General features: G+C 38.4%; 1 protein-coding gene across 1 annotated transcript in view; it reads right to left on the bottom strand.

The window, feature by feature from the left end:
* Positions 1-2,403: 2,403 nt before the first annotated feature.
* The window catches only part of ZC3H13 (zinc finger CCCH-type containing 13), a 43,082-nt gene continuing 29,428 nt past the window's right edge, over positions 2,404-16,057 (bottom strand). The window contains exons 11-18 of the mRNA XM_009881116.1: positions 15,673-16,057; positions 14,485-14,588; positions 13,063-14,082; positions 11,447-11,956; positions 8,034-8,183; positions 6,886-7,086; positions 3,482-3,645; positions 2,404-2,890 (exon numbers count right to left, since the gene is read on the bottom strand). The exon at positions 15,673-16,057 is cut by the window's right edge and continues 201 nt beyond it. Of these exons, the coding sequence (XP_009879418.1) occupies positions 2,720-2,890; positions 3,482-3,645; positions 6,886-7,086; positions 8,034-8,183; positions 11,447-11,956; positions 13,063-14,082; positions 14,485-14,588; positions 15,673-16,057 (2,705 nt within the window). The 3' untranslated portion in view covers positions 2,404-2,719. The remainder of the gene's footprint in view (positions 2,891-3,481; positions 3,646-6,885; positions 7,087-8,033; positions 8,184-11,446; positions 11,957-13,062; positions 14,083-14,484; positions 14,589-15,672) is intronic.

The following is a 16,057-nucleotide window of genomic DNA, read 5'->3' as shown; positions in this document are numbered from 1 at the left end:
CTACTCAAAATCAAGGTAGGAGAGAAATGCGGGGAAAGGAAGAGACATGTTAAAAGGGCTGGCAGACCACATCAGAAAAGTGATGACCAACACAAGGAAGGGGATGGAAGGTCCTAAAGCAAGTTCTTCAATTCAGAGAAGTTTCATGCCTTTTTTTTTTTTTTGGAAATTACTATGTGGGCAAATGTAACAATTGTAAAATTACCTGAAGGCAGCTTTGTAACTTACATTCCCTGTCAGAGAGAACACCTGCAAACTAAACATTATTTTATGTTAAAATGATGGAGACCAAAAATATTCATACACAAAACTTTCACACTTTTGCAGGGCTCTAACCGTGCAGTAACTGCTGCCAGGCAAGAGAGGAATCGCTTGAAAAAAAATCTCAGTGCTTCCCTCAGAAACAGCCGTGGTTTCTGCCGGTACAACAATGTACTTCTGCACTCATAAGCACTGGAAATCAAATCAAACCAAAGATGCGTCAGAGACAATTTCAGCACCTTTTTTTTTTTTTGCGTAATTCCAACAAATGACGGTACAGGTCAGCACTGGCTTTGACCTTCAATGGAACACTAGCACTTCATGAGGTACTCATAGTAACCCATCAAGCCTATTTTATTTTGCATTTTCTAGGATAATGTGAAATACTATTCTGCAAACTAAGTGCATATATACACCTTGACTGTTTTACAGGAAGAGTGTTTAAAGTAAGCACAGTGTAATTAAATACCACACAGTGAATCTATTTTGTGTACTGCAGTCTTAGACAAGGCTGTTTCCAGCTATCAAACATTTTTATGTCTCTTAGAGACGGAGATTAAAATAGGCTTTAACATAATTGGAAGCAATGATCTAATACTTTCAGTTTAAAGGCAGCATTATTGTAGCTATAAAATAGGTGAGAAGGCATTTAAATGCTGAATAGAACAGGTTTGTTAAGTCTTGCTCAGGTTAAAGTACTAGTGTCTTTAAAATACACTATTTTTTTTGGTAAGTGTATATAAAATCACCAGTGACATTATAAATAAGTCACCAAGTCTCTTAAAAATGTTTAACAAGTGAAAAACTTAGGAAGATAGTTCTGCCTGTATCCTGTAAGTTTAATAAGAATCCAACAAATGGTAGAAATTTCTCATGTTATATATATTTGATACAAGTACATATACACTAGCATGTGGGAACTTGCAAAAATATAAATAACCCCCCCCTCATTTTTTTTTAACAATTCTTTAACTGAAATATAAGAACATTTTACTGAACGCTTACATACTAGGCATTATAGGAAAGCATTATAGTAAGAAAGGTTCGTATTCAAATTGAATTGCTATTCATATTTAGGCCTTTGCTTGAAGCCAATACAACTGTCAGTAATCACAAGAGGTGTGAGACAGGCTGCTTGTCACACTGCGCAGTCAGAGCGCTGGTTCCAAGCGGAGAAAAAGGCTAAGAAACTAATATAAACCAATTTAGTGGTTCGTAACTCATTTTCAACCTGAATGAGAATAATGAAAACAAGTTGCTTTGCAGCAAACCCAGCATCAAGGTTAAACTATGGATTTCTTCCCCGCTGCCTACGAGCGGAATGCAAAGTTCAGGTTTAAAGCCCGGGAAAGCAGAGAGGTGTGCACTAAGACTTAAGTCTGAAGTTTTAGAAGTCTCTGTTCCATGTGGAGGCTTCCACAGACTACCTAAACATACCTGACTGGTACAATCCAAAGATCCCACACAAGATATTAACTTCTCAAACTGAAAACAGTTCTGACAAAATTGAGCCCAGGCTTGACAAGTTTCTAATCAGGTCCCTGAAATCCGTAACACCCAGCAAAACATCACTGCTCACTGCCTTTACTGCTAACATCCGAAAAGACCCAAAATTCATCACGTGTGAAATACCCTCAGGTTTCTGCATGGGACTGGTCTGCCCTGATACATAACGCAACATAAAATACATCCACTAGTCCTCCTTTGTAAGCAGTACGCATTTCCAAAATGCAGTTAGTCTCAAATATAGGCATTGAAAATTGGTCATAAATCACTTCCTGGGAGGTTGGTATTTTGTTTTTTTTGTGGGTGGTTTTTTTTTTTTTTTAAACTTCTTTCCATCTTTTAACTTCTTTTAACTTTCTTTCCATCAACAAGAATAGGAGTCTTAAGTGACTAGACTAGACTTTTGTGTCCAGAAATTATCAGGAGAAAACCTTTGCTAAAGATGGAAAAGAGCTAAAGTTTTGTCCAAATCCAGATCCACACCAGAGGCTGCTGTGGTAAGAAAGGGATTTGGGAAGTGGAGGTAAACAGACACCCAGACACACCAAGCTACTGAAGAAATTCCAGACGTATTGAGGGACCAGGGTGGTGGTGGAAAAAAGACTATTCACAATGAGGAAAAAGATACACAGACTTTTTTCTAAAGTTTAATATCAGATGGTATTATAAATGCTAAAACCAGACATTTTCACATTATTACACTTGATGCACCATAAAACAGGTTTATGTTACAGTGTAAGATTCAATATTACAAAACTTGCAGAGAACTTCACACAAAAGACTTTATTTTTTACCCCTTTTATTCACATCCAAACCCAATAATTCTTATCTGTGTACAAACGGAGTATTTTCTTCCATCTTCTACAGCTGCTTTCCAACCAACCAGTTCTAAACATCAGTACCAACATTGGTAGTGGGAAATCAACTAGAAAGTGCCACCATGGTCATTCACTCAAGACACGCACACTTCTTGCTGGATAGCTGGTTGGGGAATTTTACTATCCTCTGTCTTTTCCTGCCCAGGAACTTGGCACACAGTCTTTCGTTTGAATAACCGTAGACTCAACCGTAACAAGTCGCTGTCCATCGCTGCAGAATTTGTGTAAGTTTGTTTTGTTGCACCCTGTTGAAATTAAAAATTTTAAAAAAAGTGAAAACAGTGGCTTTTAACATGCAAGCTGAGAAATTAAGCTCAAGTACTTTCAATAATTAGGGGTTTAATCACACATATTCACTAGAAAAGATTGAGAATTAATGATTTTTCGATTAGCATGCAAGATCATAAAACCTACTGTAGTGCAAGAAATGGCAAAAATATTTTTTCTTTTAATTTTGAAAAGAAAATTATCTAGGTACTTTTAAATTGGAAGAACAGAATCTTATAATTCTTATAAAAGTATATGGAATCTTAAGCAGGAGAATCATTCAACATTTGTCTTTGAAACTGTATTTTAAACAATTCCTTTTATCATGTATTCTCTAAATGTAGAAAGTGCACCTCCAGAATTTAAACCCCAAAACAAGAAACAGCACCTACCTCTAGTATCAATCAAATTAATCTCTCATCCTAAGTAACAAATAAACAACCTACACCCTCTTTAAGGACTAGGTCTACTCCAGAACAAAAAAAAAAACCACAAAAATGGAGAAATGCTTTGCATAGTGGAATCTGTGTTTCCACATTTTGACCAAGCACTGTAAACGAACCACTTGCCTTTTCATTCTTCATTAGCTGCTTACGAATTGCAGAATCCCTTCGAAAGCACAGCGCTTTACAGCAAGGACCCAGATTACTGAGAAGACCCGCTCTCTCTTCTTTTCTTAGAAGTGCAGCCATGTTCAGTGCCCCCAGTTCATGTTCAAAAAGATTTTCTGCATCTAGAAGGAATTCATGTTTGCAGAGATCAACATATACGTGGTATTTTTGTATTACCAGAAACAACAATATACAGTAATGTGAAATTCCTTAAAGTTTTACTATTTGTATTTCTGCCTTCTAAGCAGTATCACCGTTTGGAAAAAAAGGATGTTGCAGTTTATATAAAAGCCAAATAAATCCTTCACCATTTAAAGGGAAGGATGAGTACCCTTGCATGTTGCTTCAGCACTGGAAAGAAATGTTGAGACAGCAATCACCGAGGGGCCTGAAAAATCAAGTGACAGCTCTGGGACAGACAGGGTATCATTTATGGTCAGACATGTGTGATGAAAAGTGTTTACTACTAGCGTTAATCAGAAAGTAGTCTAAGTTTCACTTCTCTGCAAGACATCACATAACTGTACCAGTGTCGATACCGGGTTTGTATGGCTATGCAGAAGTGAAATACGACTATGTAGAATAATTCTTTTATCCATGGTGGATGAACCTGGAGAACAAGTCAACAGATGCTAATGAACCACCCCCTCCTACCAGCTCAGCTAAAGCATTTGATAATAGTACTTGAAGTGGCAAGATTAGTCCTTTAATACATTTATTGGAAGAAACAGCGTGCAGTTAGGACACTTTTAACCACTTCAAAAAGAGATGGATCCTGAGGCGAGTCTTGTTCTGCGACACGTCTGTTTCTACAGAATGCAAAGACAAAGAGTGCACGCTGCTGGACTGCAGCTCATTGATTTATAACCCTTTATGATAAATAGGAAGATTATGATATAACTGGGGGGGGGGGCGCAAGTCCAATCCAGCCAGCTCTATGTAGCAAAACATTTGGTGCTTAGCAGGGAATCTAACACCTAACTAGAGACACCAGCAAACATGGGGAAAATTCAGCAGCTAAAAGCAAAGACTGCTACAGCAGTTTGGCAGAATGCACACAGAAGAGAACAAGATGCATTTTTAAACCACTCAGAATTCAAATGAAGCTGAATAAGATTAGTTTTTAAACAAGGTGAAAAAAGCAGTTACATGAAATCAAGGGCAGGTTAAAGAGAACTGCACTGAAGTCATCAAAACAGCCTCAATGGACAATCAACACCACAAATATGTGAGAAGACACAAAAAGGCCACTTCAAAGGCAACACTGACAGCTTGCAGAGTCTGCCTAGGTGCCAGATGCTGAGCACATCTGGCGACTAAGCATGTCCATATCCTTAGAGCAGAATATTGCATATAATAGAGGGTAAGTCAGCTACAAATCTCAATTCCATCACATACTACAGACTTTTGTTTCCAAAGAAAATTAATTAAAAAAAAAAATCCCCCCCAAATGCTATCATTTCCTTTTTTTCTGCATTTCAGTGTATTACCAGAAACTCTTCATCCATAATGAGAACAAAGAAGGGAACACCAAACTCAGGAATAAAACAGGGAAACAAATTATACCACCATGAAGAAGTCCATTTTCACTGTAACACATACTGAATATCGAGCTCCAATTCATTCACTTTTCAGAGCACCTTATCTGTGCCTTAGTTTAGAATATATGTGCTGTGGCTGTGTAATCACTATACGAGGAACCTTCACCTAGCAGATTACAGGGGAAACGCATACGCTTGAAAGCCTACTGGTGGTTCCACATGCAGCAACTTTGATGCGTGACAGACTGCACACACCAAAGGGAAAAATTTCAACGGAGGCACTTCAATCCCCCTTCCTCTCCAGAACAAAGTTCTGCTGAATCCATGTACACTTAAGACAGCCCAGAGGCAGTGCCAGAGAGCCTCCTTTTATCACTATGGACCTTCTGTTTACTTCTAGAGAAGCATGCAAGGGCTGCTGAGGTTATTTCAGGTATCATTTTAAATAGCCAGGTGGAGTGATTCTGCACTGCAGTTCCTGTTGCTGGGAATCCCTGGTAAGAAGTATTTAAGTGTACAGCAAAATTAAGCTTACGGGGAGAGAGACATAGTTCATACCTTTACTATATCAGTCAGTTTGCAAACTCAGGAAGACTCAATATTGTACCAGTTACATCGATTATATGAATTCTTAAGCATAAGAGCTGAGATTCTTTTTTTTTTTTTAAACTAGAAGAAAGCTAATACTGCATAGCTGCAAATATTGCAGTGGAACATTTACAGTATCTACTAATACCAAATACACACCTCAAATTATACTGTCTATGATGCATTAAAAATATTTGCATTTAATTTGACTTTAAAAAAAAGAGAAGTAGAAGCAATAGCAACAGCCCATGATTAATAGTTATACAATTTAAACGGCTCAAGCAAGCAGTTACATTCGTGGAGATTAACAACACAACTGCATAAAGAATAATGTTGCAAAGAATGTGAAAGTATTGTTTTAAATTAAGAACTAGAATTTACAGAGAAAAAAAAAAATCGGAAAAATCTGCTATTCTCTAAAAACAGGAGCTCTGCAGATACTATTATTTCTAAGTCATAATCTTCTCACATTTAGATCCTGGAATAATTTCCATAGAGATCTTACAGAAAGCAAATGTTTCATAGCTCTAAAAAAAACCCCAATTCTACCATGCAAGTTGTTGCAAGCAGCTCAACTGGTTCCTGAGATGCCAAAGAGAAAAATCAGTATTCCCTCTCATACGAAAGCCCTGCTTACAGTACAAAATTGTAGTAAACAGCACTGGTATAGTTCATGCCCATCCCATCTATTATGCGTGTCTTATGCCACACACTTTATCCAAATCCCAGACCTGTGTATTATTTAATTACCCACTTCTAGCACAGGCATACAAATTTCACGTAGCTGCTTCGTTCTGACCCAAAACCTCCTATCTATGCATTCTGGAGAGGATCTTCAGAACGAAAATAAGAGGACATGCAGAGGATCTTCAAAGAAAATAAGAAAACTTATTTCTTTCTCGCAATATTACTGCTGATTCACAGCAGAAGATATTTAGCTCTCCAAAAAACTGCTGACACACTTTAGGCCATGAAAGCGTGCATGGTGTCACAAACAGAATATTCCAATAGGATGCAAAATTGTTTAGGCTATTATTCAAGACCTCCTCACCACTGCTGGAATTAAAACACTAATTTGACTGACGTGCAACTGTATTTCATTCCTGTAATTTTCACACAATACTCATTATACACTTTCTATGGTCTTGAAACCTAAAATAATGAACTAAGGCACATTTCATAAGGATTTTCATTAAGTACAAAAGAGAGTTTAATTCCTGCAGAAACAATTACCTTTAGGTTTTTCTAACGCTCTCTGGCAAGTCTCTTTAATTTTGGTGAAGAGTTCTGGTCCTGCCAATCGCTTGGAAATGCCAACTCTCAACATAACAGCACCTGGTGTGAATTTTAACAGCGCAGCCCCAGGCTCCCGTGGTTCTTTCGGCTGCTTTGGCATAAGACTGGACCAATCTACATCTATAACATCTACAGGATCTGCAAAAACATTGACAGAGAATGAGTTATCACATCATCATCCCTTACCACAGTTGATTAATTTCACATGCTGCGTACATCCTTGTCTCCTAAACGCAATATATATTAGATAAACATTGTTCTGCAGTTCTCAAAGCCAGATACTTGATGAACACTTCAGGTAAAAACGTCAAAACTCACTTCGATTGGTGGAAAAAAGGAGTGTACAAATATAAAGCTTCTTGGATTAAAAAAAACCCACCCCACCCCTAATATTCTGCTTCATTTTTATTGCAACTCCTTTGTGAAAGGCTGCTTGGACTCTGCTTAGCCAGCAGATTTGGACACATCAGTTATGCATTCACAAGAGTCACAGTGCAACTAAACATGCTACGACAGATCCAAATTAAATGCTTAAAAAGCTAGTATTTCAACTCTGGATGCTGAATGTTTTTGGTTGGTCCCCCCCCCCCCCCCCCCCCTGCCCCTCAAAGGAGGTATGTGCTATTTATTGAATAACCGTACAACTGTGTTTGTCTAGTATGTTTAGCACAGAAAATATGAACACTGATGCCCTGATGACCCAACTGAACTTAAGACAAGTAGAAGATTTGAAGCTTCCCAGTGCATTTGGGAAACATTCAAGCACGGATAAAATCTGTTCATAAAAATATCAGTTCCAAGTAATGATCAAAACCAAATGGGATAAATGAAAACGTGTTTATAAAAACAAAAAGCTTACCTTTCTAGCTATATAAAACAAGATAAATACTACTTCACAATACAGCTCCCAGTACTCTTTACTTACCTCTAGACGTCTCAGGCTTACCTATTACAGAGCAAATGAGAAATACTTAAGAGCATACCAACTGCATTCCTAATTCAGAAATATTGTTGACAGCATTATATGCAAACTGATCTAACCTTTATATTCAAATAATCATAAAGGGGTTTTGCTATACTTTTACCAGGCATCTTCTCATCCTCCTGTTGATCCTCCCGCTTTTCAGCATCACCTGCCAGAATTTCATCTAGTTCATCATCACTGATTGGCTCGTATTCTCCAGCACCAGACCCCAATGACTGTACATCATCAATCTTTGCTTCATCTTCTCCTCCTACAGAGACAGATATATACTGTAGCTTTAAAGCAATCATTCTTGTTTTCTAAACGTGCTTTAAGCAGCCTGAAAAGCTTCAGAAACTAAACTGTTAGTTTTGGGGGACAAGTATATTCAACATGAAAACAGTTATTAACTCATGGAAACAGAGACCTTTTTTCTCCCATACACAACGCGGCAGTTTGAATTTTATGTGTCTCACTCATTTTACTTGGTGCAATATTAGTCAGACTGCACATGAAAGGCCATATTCGGAAGAAACATATGCTGATTATCTGATATCTGGTATGTACTTAATAATACAAATCTAAGTTGGCACCACAAACTCTTTCAGATGCTTTTGCACTGAATCCTGAGTTCAGATTCATTTCCAAAGGCTCTAAAAGAGAAAGAAGGAACAAAATCGCCAAAATAAGAAGGTGCAAGATATTCTAAATGAAGCAATTATTCACAGAGTTTTAGACACTTCGCGGAAGCCACAAGAGGAGCTTTTAGAAAGCCATGCTAAACTTCTTTAGTTGTTGTTATACTCCTATCCATCCAGTTACTATATACATATAGAAATACCTGTGCTGTATGGGTAAATATGTTCCTTAAATCCTGTAAACACAAGACACTCAAACATTACATTTTGCAGTTCACGAAAGGAACATCTGAAGGTATTCTCTCACCTCCAAGACTGAAAGATCCAACTCAAGTATTCGGAAACCCTACTGCTCAAAACTCAGGCTTTCTTAGGGTTCTCCGACACAGTATTTGCAATGAGTTGTGCCATACAAACTAGACAGAATTTACAGGGGTCTTCCCCTGTGGATGACTGTTCGAATATCTTCCAGCTCCCTTATCCAGAAGGGAAACTGCCTCTGTTTTAAAGGTGTTCCCAATTTTTTTTTTTTTTTGCTTGCCTGTGTAAAAGCTATAGAGGGGGAAGAAAAAAAAAAAAAATCACCTCAACTAACCTAAAAATCAGTATGGAAAAAGCAAGTAAAAGACATGCTAGCAGAGCATAAATTAACTACTCGGACCGCCTGGCAGTGCTTTGGAAGAAGCATATAGCAACTTCAGCATTATTTAAGCCCACTCCTAGAGCAAACACATTAAGGTTCAAGACATAACAATAATGTAGTAATTATACCCTCACACATTTTGTTAGGCAATATACTACAGTAATTTGTCCAAGTAAATATCAGATAGCTCCTTAACATCATCAGATTTGGAAACTGTATTTAGTTCTCAACAATTTTTTTCCTTTTTAAAAGGAAAATAAGACGATCTATACTAGATTTCATTTTTTCTTATAATTTTAAATATTCGCTGCCTGTATGATCTATCTTCTGCCTCCACACTGATCTACCAGATACACTAGCTCATTATAACTATGTGCTTGGACAGCACAAATGAACCATTAAAAAAAAAATTACTGTACGAAGCAGTTAAAAATAATAATCCATAGTTCTCAATACATGATTAAAAAAGATTACTTTCTCAATTTTGAATTTCAAATCAAAGCTTGATAATTTCTAGATTACAATCCTATTACTTTTCAGCCTTTACTGCTTTTTTGCAGAAATGTACTTTTATATTAATTTTGCATTAAAAACACAACATACTAGTCAGCTAAAAAGGAGCAATGTGAATAGGAGTAACAAAGTAATGAAAGACTGTAAAGTACACTAAACCTTAGAAAAATCACAAACGTACCATACATAGTATGTTTTAATAAAATGGAATGTATTACAAAACATTTCGTTTTCTAAAAAAATAATCCTAAATATACCATAACTTCCTACAGATTCTAATTTTCAGAGAATTTAGAACACAACATTGACAAATACACAAAAGAATACACATTAAAACACTTACAAGAAGTCTCCTGTAAGGCTAGACCCTAAGAACACATTTAACATCCACAGCCTGTTTAGTTATAGGTGTCCTCTTGGAAACAGATAATGTACTTAGAAGAGAGTTAGTGAAAGACTATTCCTGAAGTTACCACACTGTACTCTCAGGTTTCTTGCACCTTTCCTTCCTCTAGCTTAAAAATCACTGAATTCTGTCCATCCCAGAAAGACAGAGCAGACTTCCCCATGCTCCTCCAAACACTATCTTTGTCAAGAGTTTCCACTCTACAGATAACCTCCATAAAAGGAATTTTCTCAATTGCACCAGTCAACCTGAATGACCCCTTTGTAAGCAATCAGGTAGGAGATATAGTAAGCAATAAATATTCCTCATCATCCTCTCCAGAGAACATTTGATTTAACTGCCCAAATTAACAATGAACATCTACTGATAATTCTTATTAAGTGTGCAAATATGATGAGACAATGTCCTGTTATCTTGTGTAAAACTACAAAAGCTTAATTTGTGTCTCTTTCTGAGGACTACGGACTTCAAGCCTTATGATTCCAAACATCCAAAAATTCCAAATCCTACAATACCTTTTTTCCCCTCTCAACAGATTTTAGAGAAGACAACTCCTGCAATCAGCAAAAAAAGCCAACTTACTGAACATAACCATAACGTACACAAGTCACTCTGGACTTACTCTTGCTTCTTTTACCGTGTTGATACAGGTTTAAAAGTACTTCCCAAACTCCCTATGCATGCAAAGCTCAAGCTGTCTAATCCATGTGACAAACTCTTAAGTTCTTGTTAGCGTTTGCCCCTTCCTTTCTTTATTTATTAATACTAAGTACATTTTCCCCAGCACCATAAAGGCCAGCAGATTGAAGCTGCATTTAATAAGATTAACTCAGGAAAGCCATTGTTGGACTGTTGTGCCAAGCCATACATATGTTTCACCTACTAATCAGACAATAATTTCCATGATAATTGAGCTCTGCAGAAAAAAAACCCCAAAGAACAGTTCCAAGTCAACACTTCCCCCCTCCGCCCTTTACCTGTCACTTCCAAACTAAGAAATAGAACTTATATAACAAAGCAATCAAATGTTGGTGTTGTTCTTTAGCAAACTGCCTATTCAGAAATGTTACACCTTGGTGAAATTATACCTCAAATCATTTATACTTCATTGCCTCAGTACTTCTTTAGAAATGAACAAATAACACTAGCATAATTAACACTAAAGAAGACGCTCAGCAGATTTCTCTCTTATTGTGTCTGCTTCCACAGTAGAGAAGCTGGAGCCAATAAGCCTTTCAGTAGAAAACCATTCTAATATAGCTCCGTTCAGCACTATGCTAAAAGGGAAAGAATAAAATATTTGTCAGTCCAGGTTCTTTCCCAGAGTATCTCACCTTCTAAACTCTCTACTTTTTCGGCCTCATTTCCATCTTCAAAACCTTGTGAAGGTCCTAAATCTTTGTCTGTTCTTTCCTTCTCTGAAGCTGCTGAATCCCGACAAACACCATCAAATTCCTTTTCGTGATCTCTGTCCAGTTTTGTTTCACTGTGTTTTGTTGATTCTTTTTGAGAGGAGATGTCAAGAGTTCTGTCTCTCTCTCTTTCAGCAGCATCGGGTAGTTGTCTGTCTCTCTCTCTGTCCAGCTCCCGTCTTTTCTCCCTCTCCCTCTCTCGTTCTCTGAGTCTCTCTCTTTCTCTGCTCCTCGGCCAGTCTTTGTCAACATCTCGGTCCCAGTCTCTCTGTCTTCCCTCTCTCCTCTCTCTCTCTCGTTCTCGGTCATGTTCATGTCGATCTCGCTCCTGAAGCCTTTCCCTGCTATCAAAGGACCCAGATCTGGAATGGACCTGACGATCTGATTCAGGAGAACTTCTTCTTGAACTGTGGCTTCTTGAATCTTGACGATCTGAATAAAATATTTCAAACATAACCGTGACTACAGCACATAAATGTAATACCATTTTACTAGACCAAAGCATTTAAAAGATTCAGGTATGAAAATGTACTTCTCAAAAGCATCATCTTCAAATTAACAATGCCTTCAGATTGCCTATAGATTTAACCTTACTTAAAAACATAAGACATTTCTCTCGCTCCCCAAAAAGATTTTTAGTGGCTACTTCCTACTATGACAGAAGCCAAACTGAAGGTTTATCATTTTAACTCAGAAATTTAGGGAATCATCTCAAAATTCAAAGTTTTCAAAACGTGTCTTAAAAAAAGCTAGGAATGCCCTGGCTAGCAAAATGATAAATTCAGAAAAACAATTTCAGGCACGTAACCGTGCGGAGAATACAGTGCCAAAGTGCTTTAGGACGAAGATATTTTCCTATTGATGCTGTCTGAATCTTAAAACATTTTAACTCCCCCCCCCCCCCCCTTTTTTTTTTTTTTTTTTACAGGAATTACACAAACAAAACCAGTAATTTGTGGTTATTTTGATTTGCAACAAAGATGATTTCCATATGCATTAAAAGTATGCCTAACAGGAACCATGACAGATTTATGTCAGTGAAAATAGCTCCGGAGATGATAATGGATCTCTCTCCCAGAGAGAAGAGACATTTTCATTTTGCGTAGATTTCAGAATTTCCATATCAAAATATGGAAAATATCAAAAAATGTTAATAATGCATTTAAGAACATTATTTAGATGATAAAACTACCTCAGTGTTCTGTTAGCACAAGCATTTTCTCTTTCTAGTTTTTTTTTTTTGTCCTACAAATTACTGTATTCCCCAGAAAGCATGAACTGAATCTGATCAAATGTTCTGGTGTAAACAAAGTGGTAATCCTGCCCGCTGAGGATCAGCTTTTCAAATATGGTAATATTTGCAGGAATCTTAATTCACTTTAGTTTTGTGAATGTTAGAGAGTACCTCCCTCTCCCTTCACGTTAATTACAAATGAAAAGAGTATACAGCCACGCAAGAATGATTTGAATATGGGATTCATACCTCTGCACTTTTATATAGAATGATAGGTCAGTCTCACTAAAATGTGTCTTATTACCTGAAGATGTGCTGCGACTGGGTTCCCCTCGTTTCAACTGATCAATTCTGGACTTCCGTTCCCCAGTGATTTCTAGGCTTTTCTTCTCTCTGTCCCTGTCCCTATCCCTGTCTCTAGAGCTACTGTGCAGGATCCTCTTCCGTCCAGTCTGGTCATCTCCACTGCGATGAGCTGATTCATTGGAAGGGGATCTAAGCCTGCTTGAGGCATGGCTCCGATTGCTACCAAGGCTGCTGCTGCGCTTCTGATCCACAGGTTTACGGTGTGGTCCATCATCTATAGTAACATGAGGGGCTTCCACCTTTTCACCCCTTGTCCTGTGACTTTTTCTATGGGAGTCCTCAGTGCTTCTTTCTGGAACAACAATGTCACCACGTTCAGGAACATCTTCATCTGACCAGTCACTAAAAGTTGTATCTTCTCTTTTTTGGGGGACTTCTGCCACAGCTTTCTCAGGTGGTGCTTCAACCAATTCTTCTTTTGTTACAGGGGGGGTTCTAGGGCCTTTCTTCTTTTTATGATGTGGAACAATTTCTTCATCAGAAACTTCAGAATCACCCTTGGACCTCTTCCTCTTCTTCTCTACATTTTTCTTTTTTTGACCTTTCTTGGGTGAAAAGACCTGGCTTTCCTCAGTCGTCGATTCATTAGCGTACCTTTCCACCCCACTGTCATCATCTTTCTTCTTCTTTGTGGCTTTTTTCTGTACCTTAGACTTCCTCTTGCTGTCATCATGCATTCTATCAGAAGCATCTCTCTCTTCAGAGGGACGGTGCCCAAGACTTTCCTGAATCCTGGACCGGGAGCCTTCTGAAACATCTGGTTGCTCTCTTTGCTTGTCTGCTGAAGAAACCCTCTCTTTAAACTCTGGTTCTTCATAACGCCGAGAACTTTCCTTTCTGTCCAATTTTCGCTCCTCTTCTTTCCAGCGACTCTGCCGCTCTTCTGTAACATGAGAGGGGCTCAGTGACCGGGACTCCTGTGGCCGCACAACCTGGCTCAGAAGTCTGTGCTTTTCGTCTACAAAATGGGAAGAAGAATGTACTTGGATTGTTTAGGAAGGAGAACAGGTGAACATTTGGTATCTTGTGCATGCCAAAACATGTCAATCAAAACAAATAATCCATTATTTCAATTACATTTCTTAAGTTTTTCTACTGCTGCAGCAGCAGCAGACTACTTCCATTTTGGTAAACATGAACCTTAAACAACAGATGTGGCAGCCACTGTCACCTGGCAGAGGTAACATATAGTGATAAAATGAAGACAAAAGGACAAACGTATAAATGAAGAAAAATGGTGTTGCTCCTAAAACTAAGGTGAAGAGCTTGCCCTGGGTTTTTTGTATTAAGATTGCAAGCTATTTTCCATAAGTAGAGGGTAAGCTGGATCCTGCTGCAGAGATAGCCAACTCTTACTCACTTTTATCATCTCCGCTGTTGTAAGCATCGCTATCAGGAGAGTGCTCACGGCGACGTTTGGGTGACTGACGAGGACTTGGACTGCTTTCATTTCTGTGACGCTTCCTGCAGCGTAAACAGGTAGAGTCAAATTTCTTCAGGATTCTTTAAAGAAAACATTCAATAATTGACTTTGTCAGTAACACAATCCCTAAAGTCTAAGCACTTCATAGAGAAGACAACACATCTAAGGATGCCAGGAAATTTTGTAGTTTTCGAAGTTGTTATTCCAAAACTCTATGTACGATCGGTTTTCTGATCGTACTGTAAGACACCATAAGCTAAAACTCTAACATTTAAGACAACTACCTTTTTAGCAAAAAAAGTTATGAAAGACTATTAAGATCCATTTTTTCCTGTGGCAATGATCCTTGCAGCGGGTTGACCCCAGCTGGCAGCTAAGCCCCCACCTAGACGCTTGCTCACTTCTCACCCAGTGGGATGGGGGAGCCCGTACTAAATAATTTACAAAAATCCACAATTCTCTCATACAAAAGCTACTAATTACTTCCAAGCAAAGCAGCCATTCATGGCGACACTGGTTTGCTTATTATTGATGGAACAATGAGAATTTTATTGTACTAAATGAAAAAAGAAAAAAAATCAGTGCTACATACTTAAAGCAAGCACCACACGCTTACTCGGGATATTGTTCACACTTTCACTGGCAGTCTTCTGGTATTGAAAATTTAGTAGTGCAAATGGTAATTTTTGTTCCACAGAAATTTAATGAACAAAGACATGAACTCCAAACTAGTTAGCTGCTATCTGACTTGCCAGGCTTCAAAAGGTACCACGGTCCGCTATTAAGATTCCAAGAATGCTCGCATTACTAAAGACAAGGCCACGGAAGTATACTTAAAATGGAAAATTACATGGTCTGACTCAATTGTTAGCTCTTGAGTAGTTCCACAGTTCTGCACTACCAAAGCATCAGATTAACTTCACCAGCATAATACTGATTTTGGGGCCACACATATGTGCCACACAGATGCAGGGGAGACATGTCTCAAGACCAGGTCTCTGCATAAATGGGGTATCTTCTTCCTTATATTTCCCAGCTTACTAACTTACTGAAATCATCAGTAAAAGAACGCCTTTGTGGTTGGTTGTGGTTTTTTTGACTGAAGTAACATTCAGATCCACTCACTTGGATTTTCTTTCCTCATGAACATCTCTTGAACTTCTTTCTTCTCGGATATCTTCTCTTTTATCCCTGCGGTCTTCCCTTCCTTTTTCTTTGTCATCCCAGTCTCTCTGGCGATCTCTTTCTTTATCCCTGTCCCGACCTCTCTCCCTTTCTCGTTCTCGCTCTCTATCTCTTTCGCGCTCTCGCTCCCTTTCTCGTTCCTCCCGCTCTCGCTCCCTTTCCTTTTCCCTCTCCCTTTCTCGTTCCCTTTCCCGGTCATGGTCCCTGTCTCGGTCACGCTCACGGTCCCTGTCTTTGTCCCGCTCTCTCTCCCTCTCCCGTTCCCGAGCACGATCTCGTTCCAACTCTCTTTCCTTCTCCCTTTCTCTTTCCCGATCTCTTTCTC

The sequence above is a fragment of the Charadrius vociferus genome, unplaced genomic scaffold (genome assembly GCF_000708025.1).
Source record: "Charadrius vociferus isolate BGI_N301 unplaced genomic scaffold, ASM70802v2 scaffold210, whole genome shotgun sequence".
Taxonomy (NCBI): domain Eukaryota; kingdom Metazoa; phylum Chordata; class Aves; order Charadriiformes; family Charadriidae; genus Charadrius; species Charadrius vociferus.
Note: the sequence above shows the minus strand (reverse complement) of the source record. Positions and strands in the feature narration are given on the sequence as shown.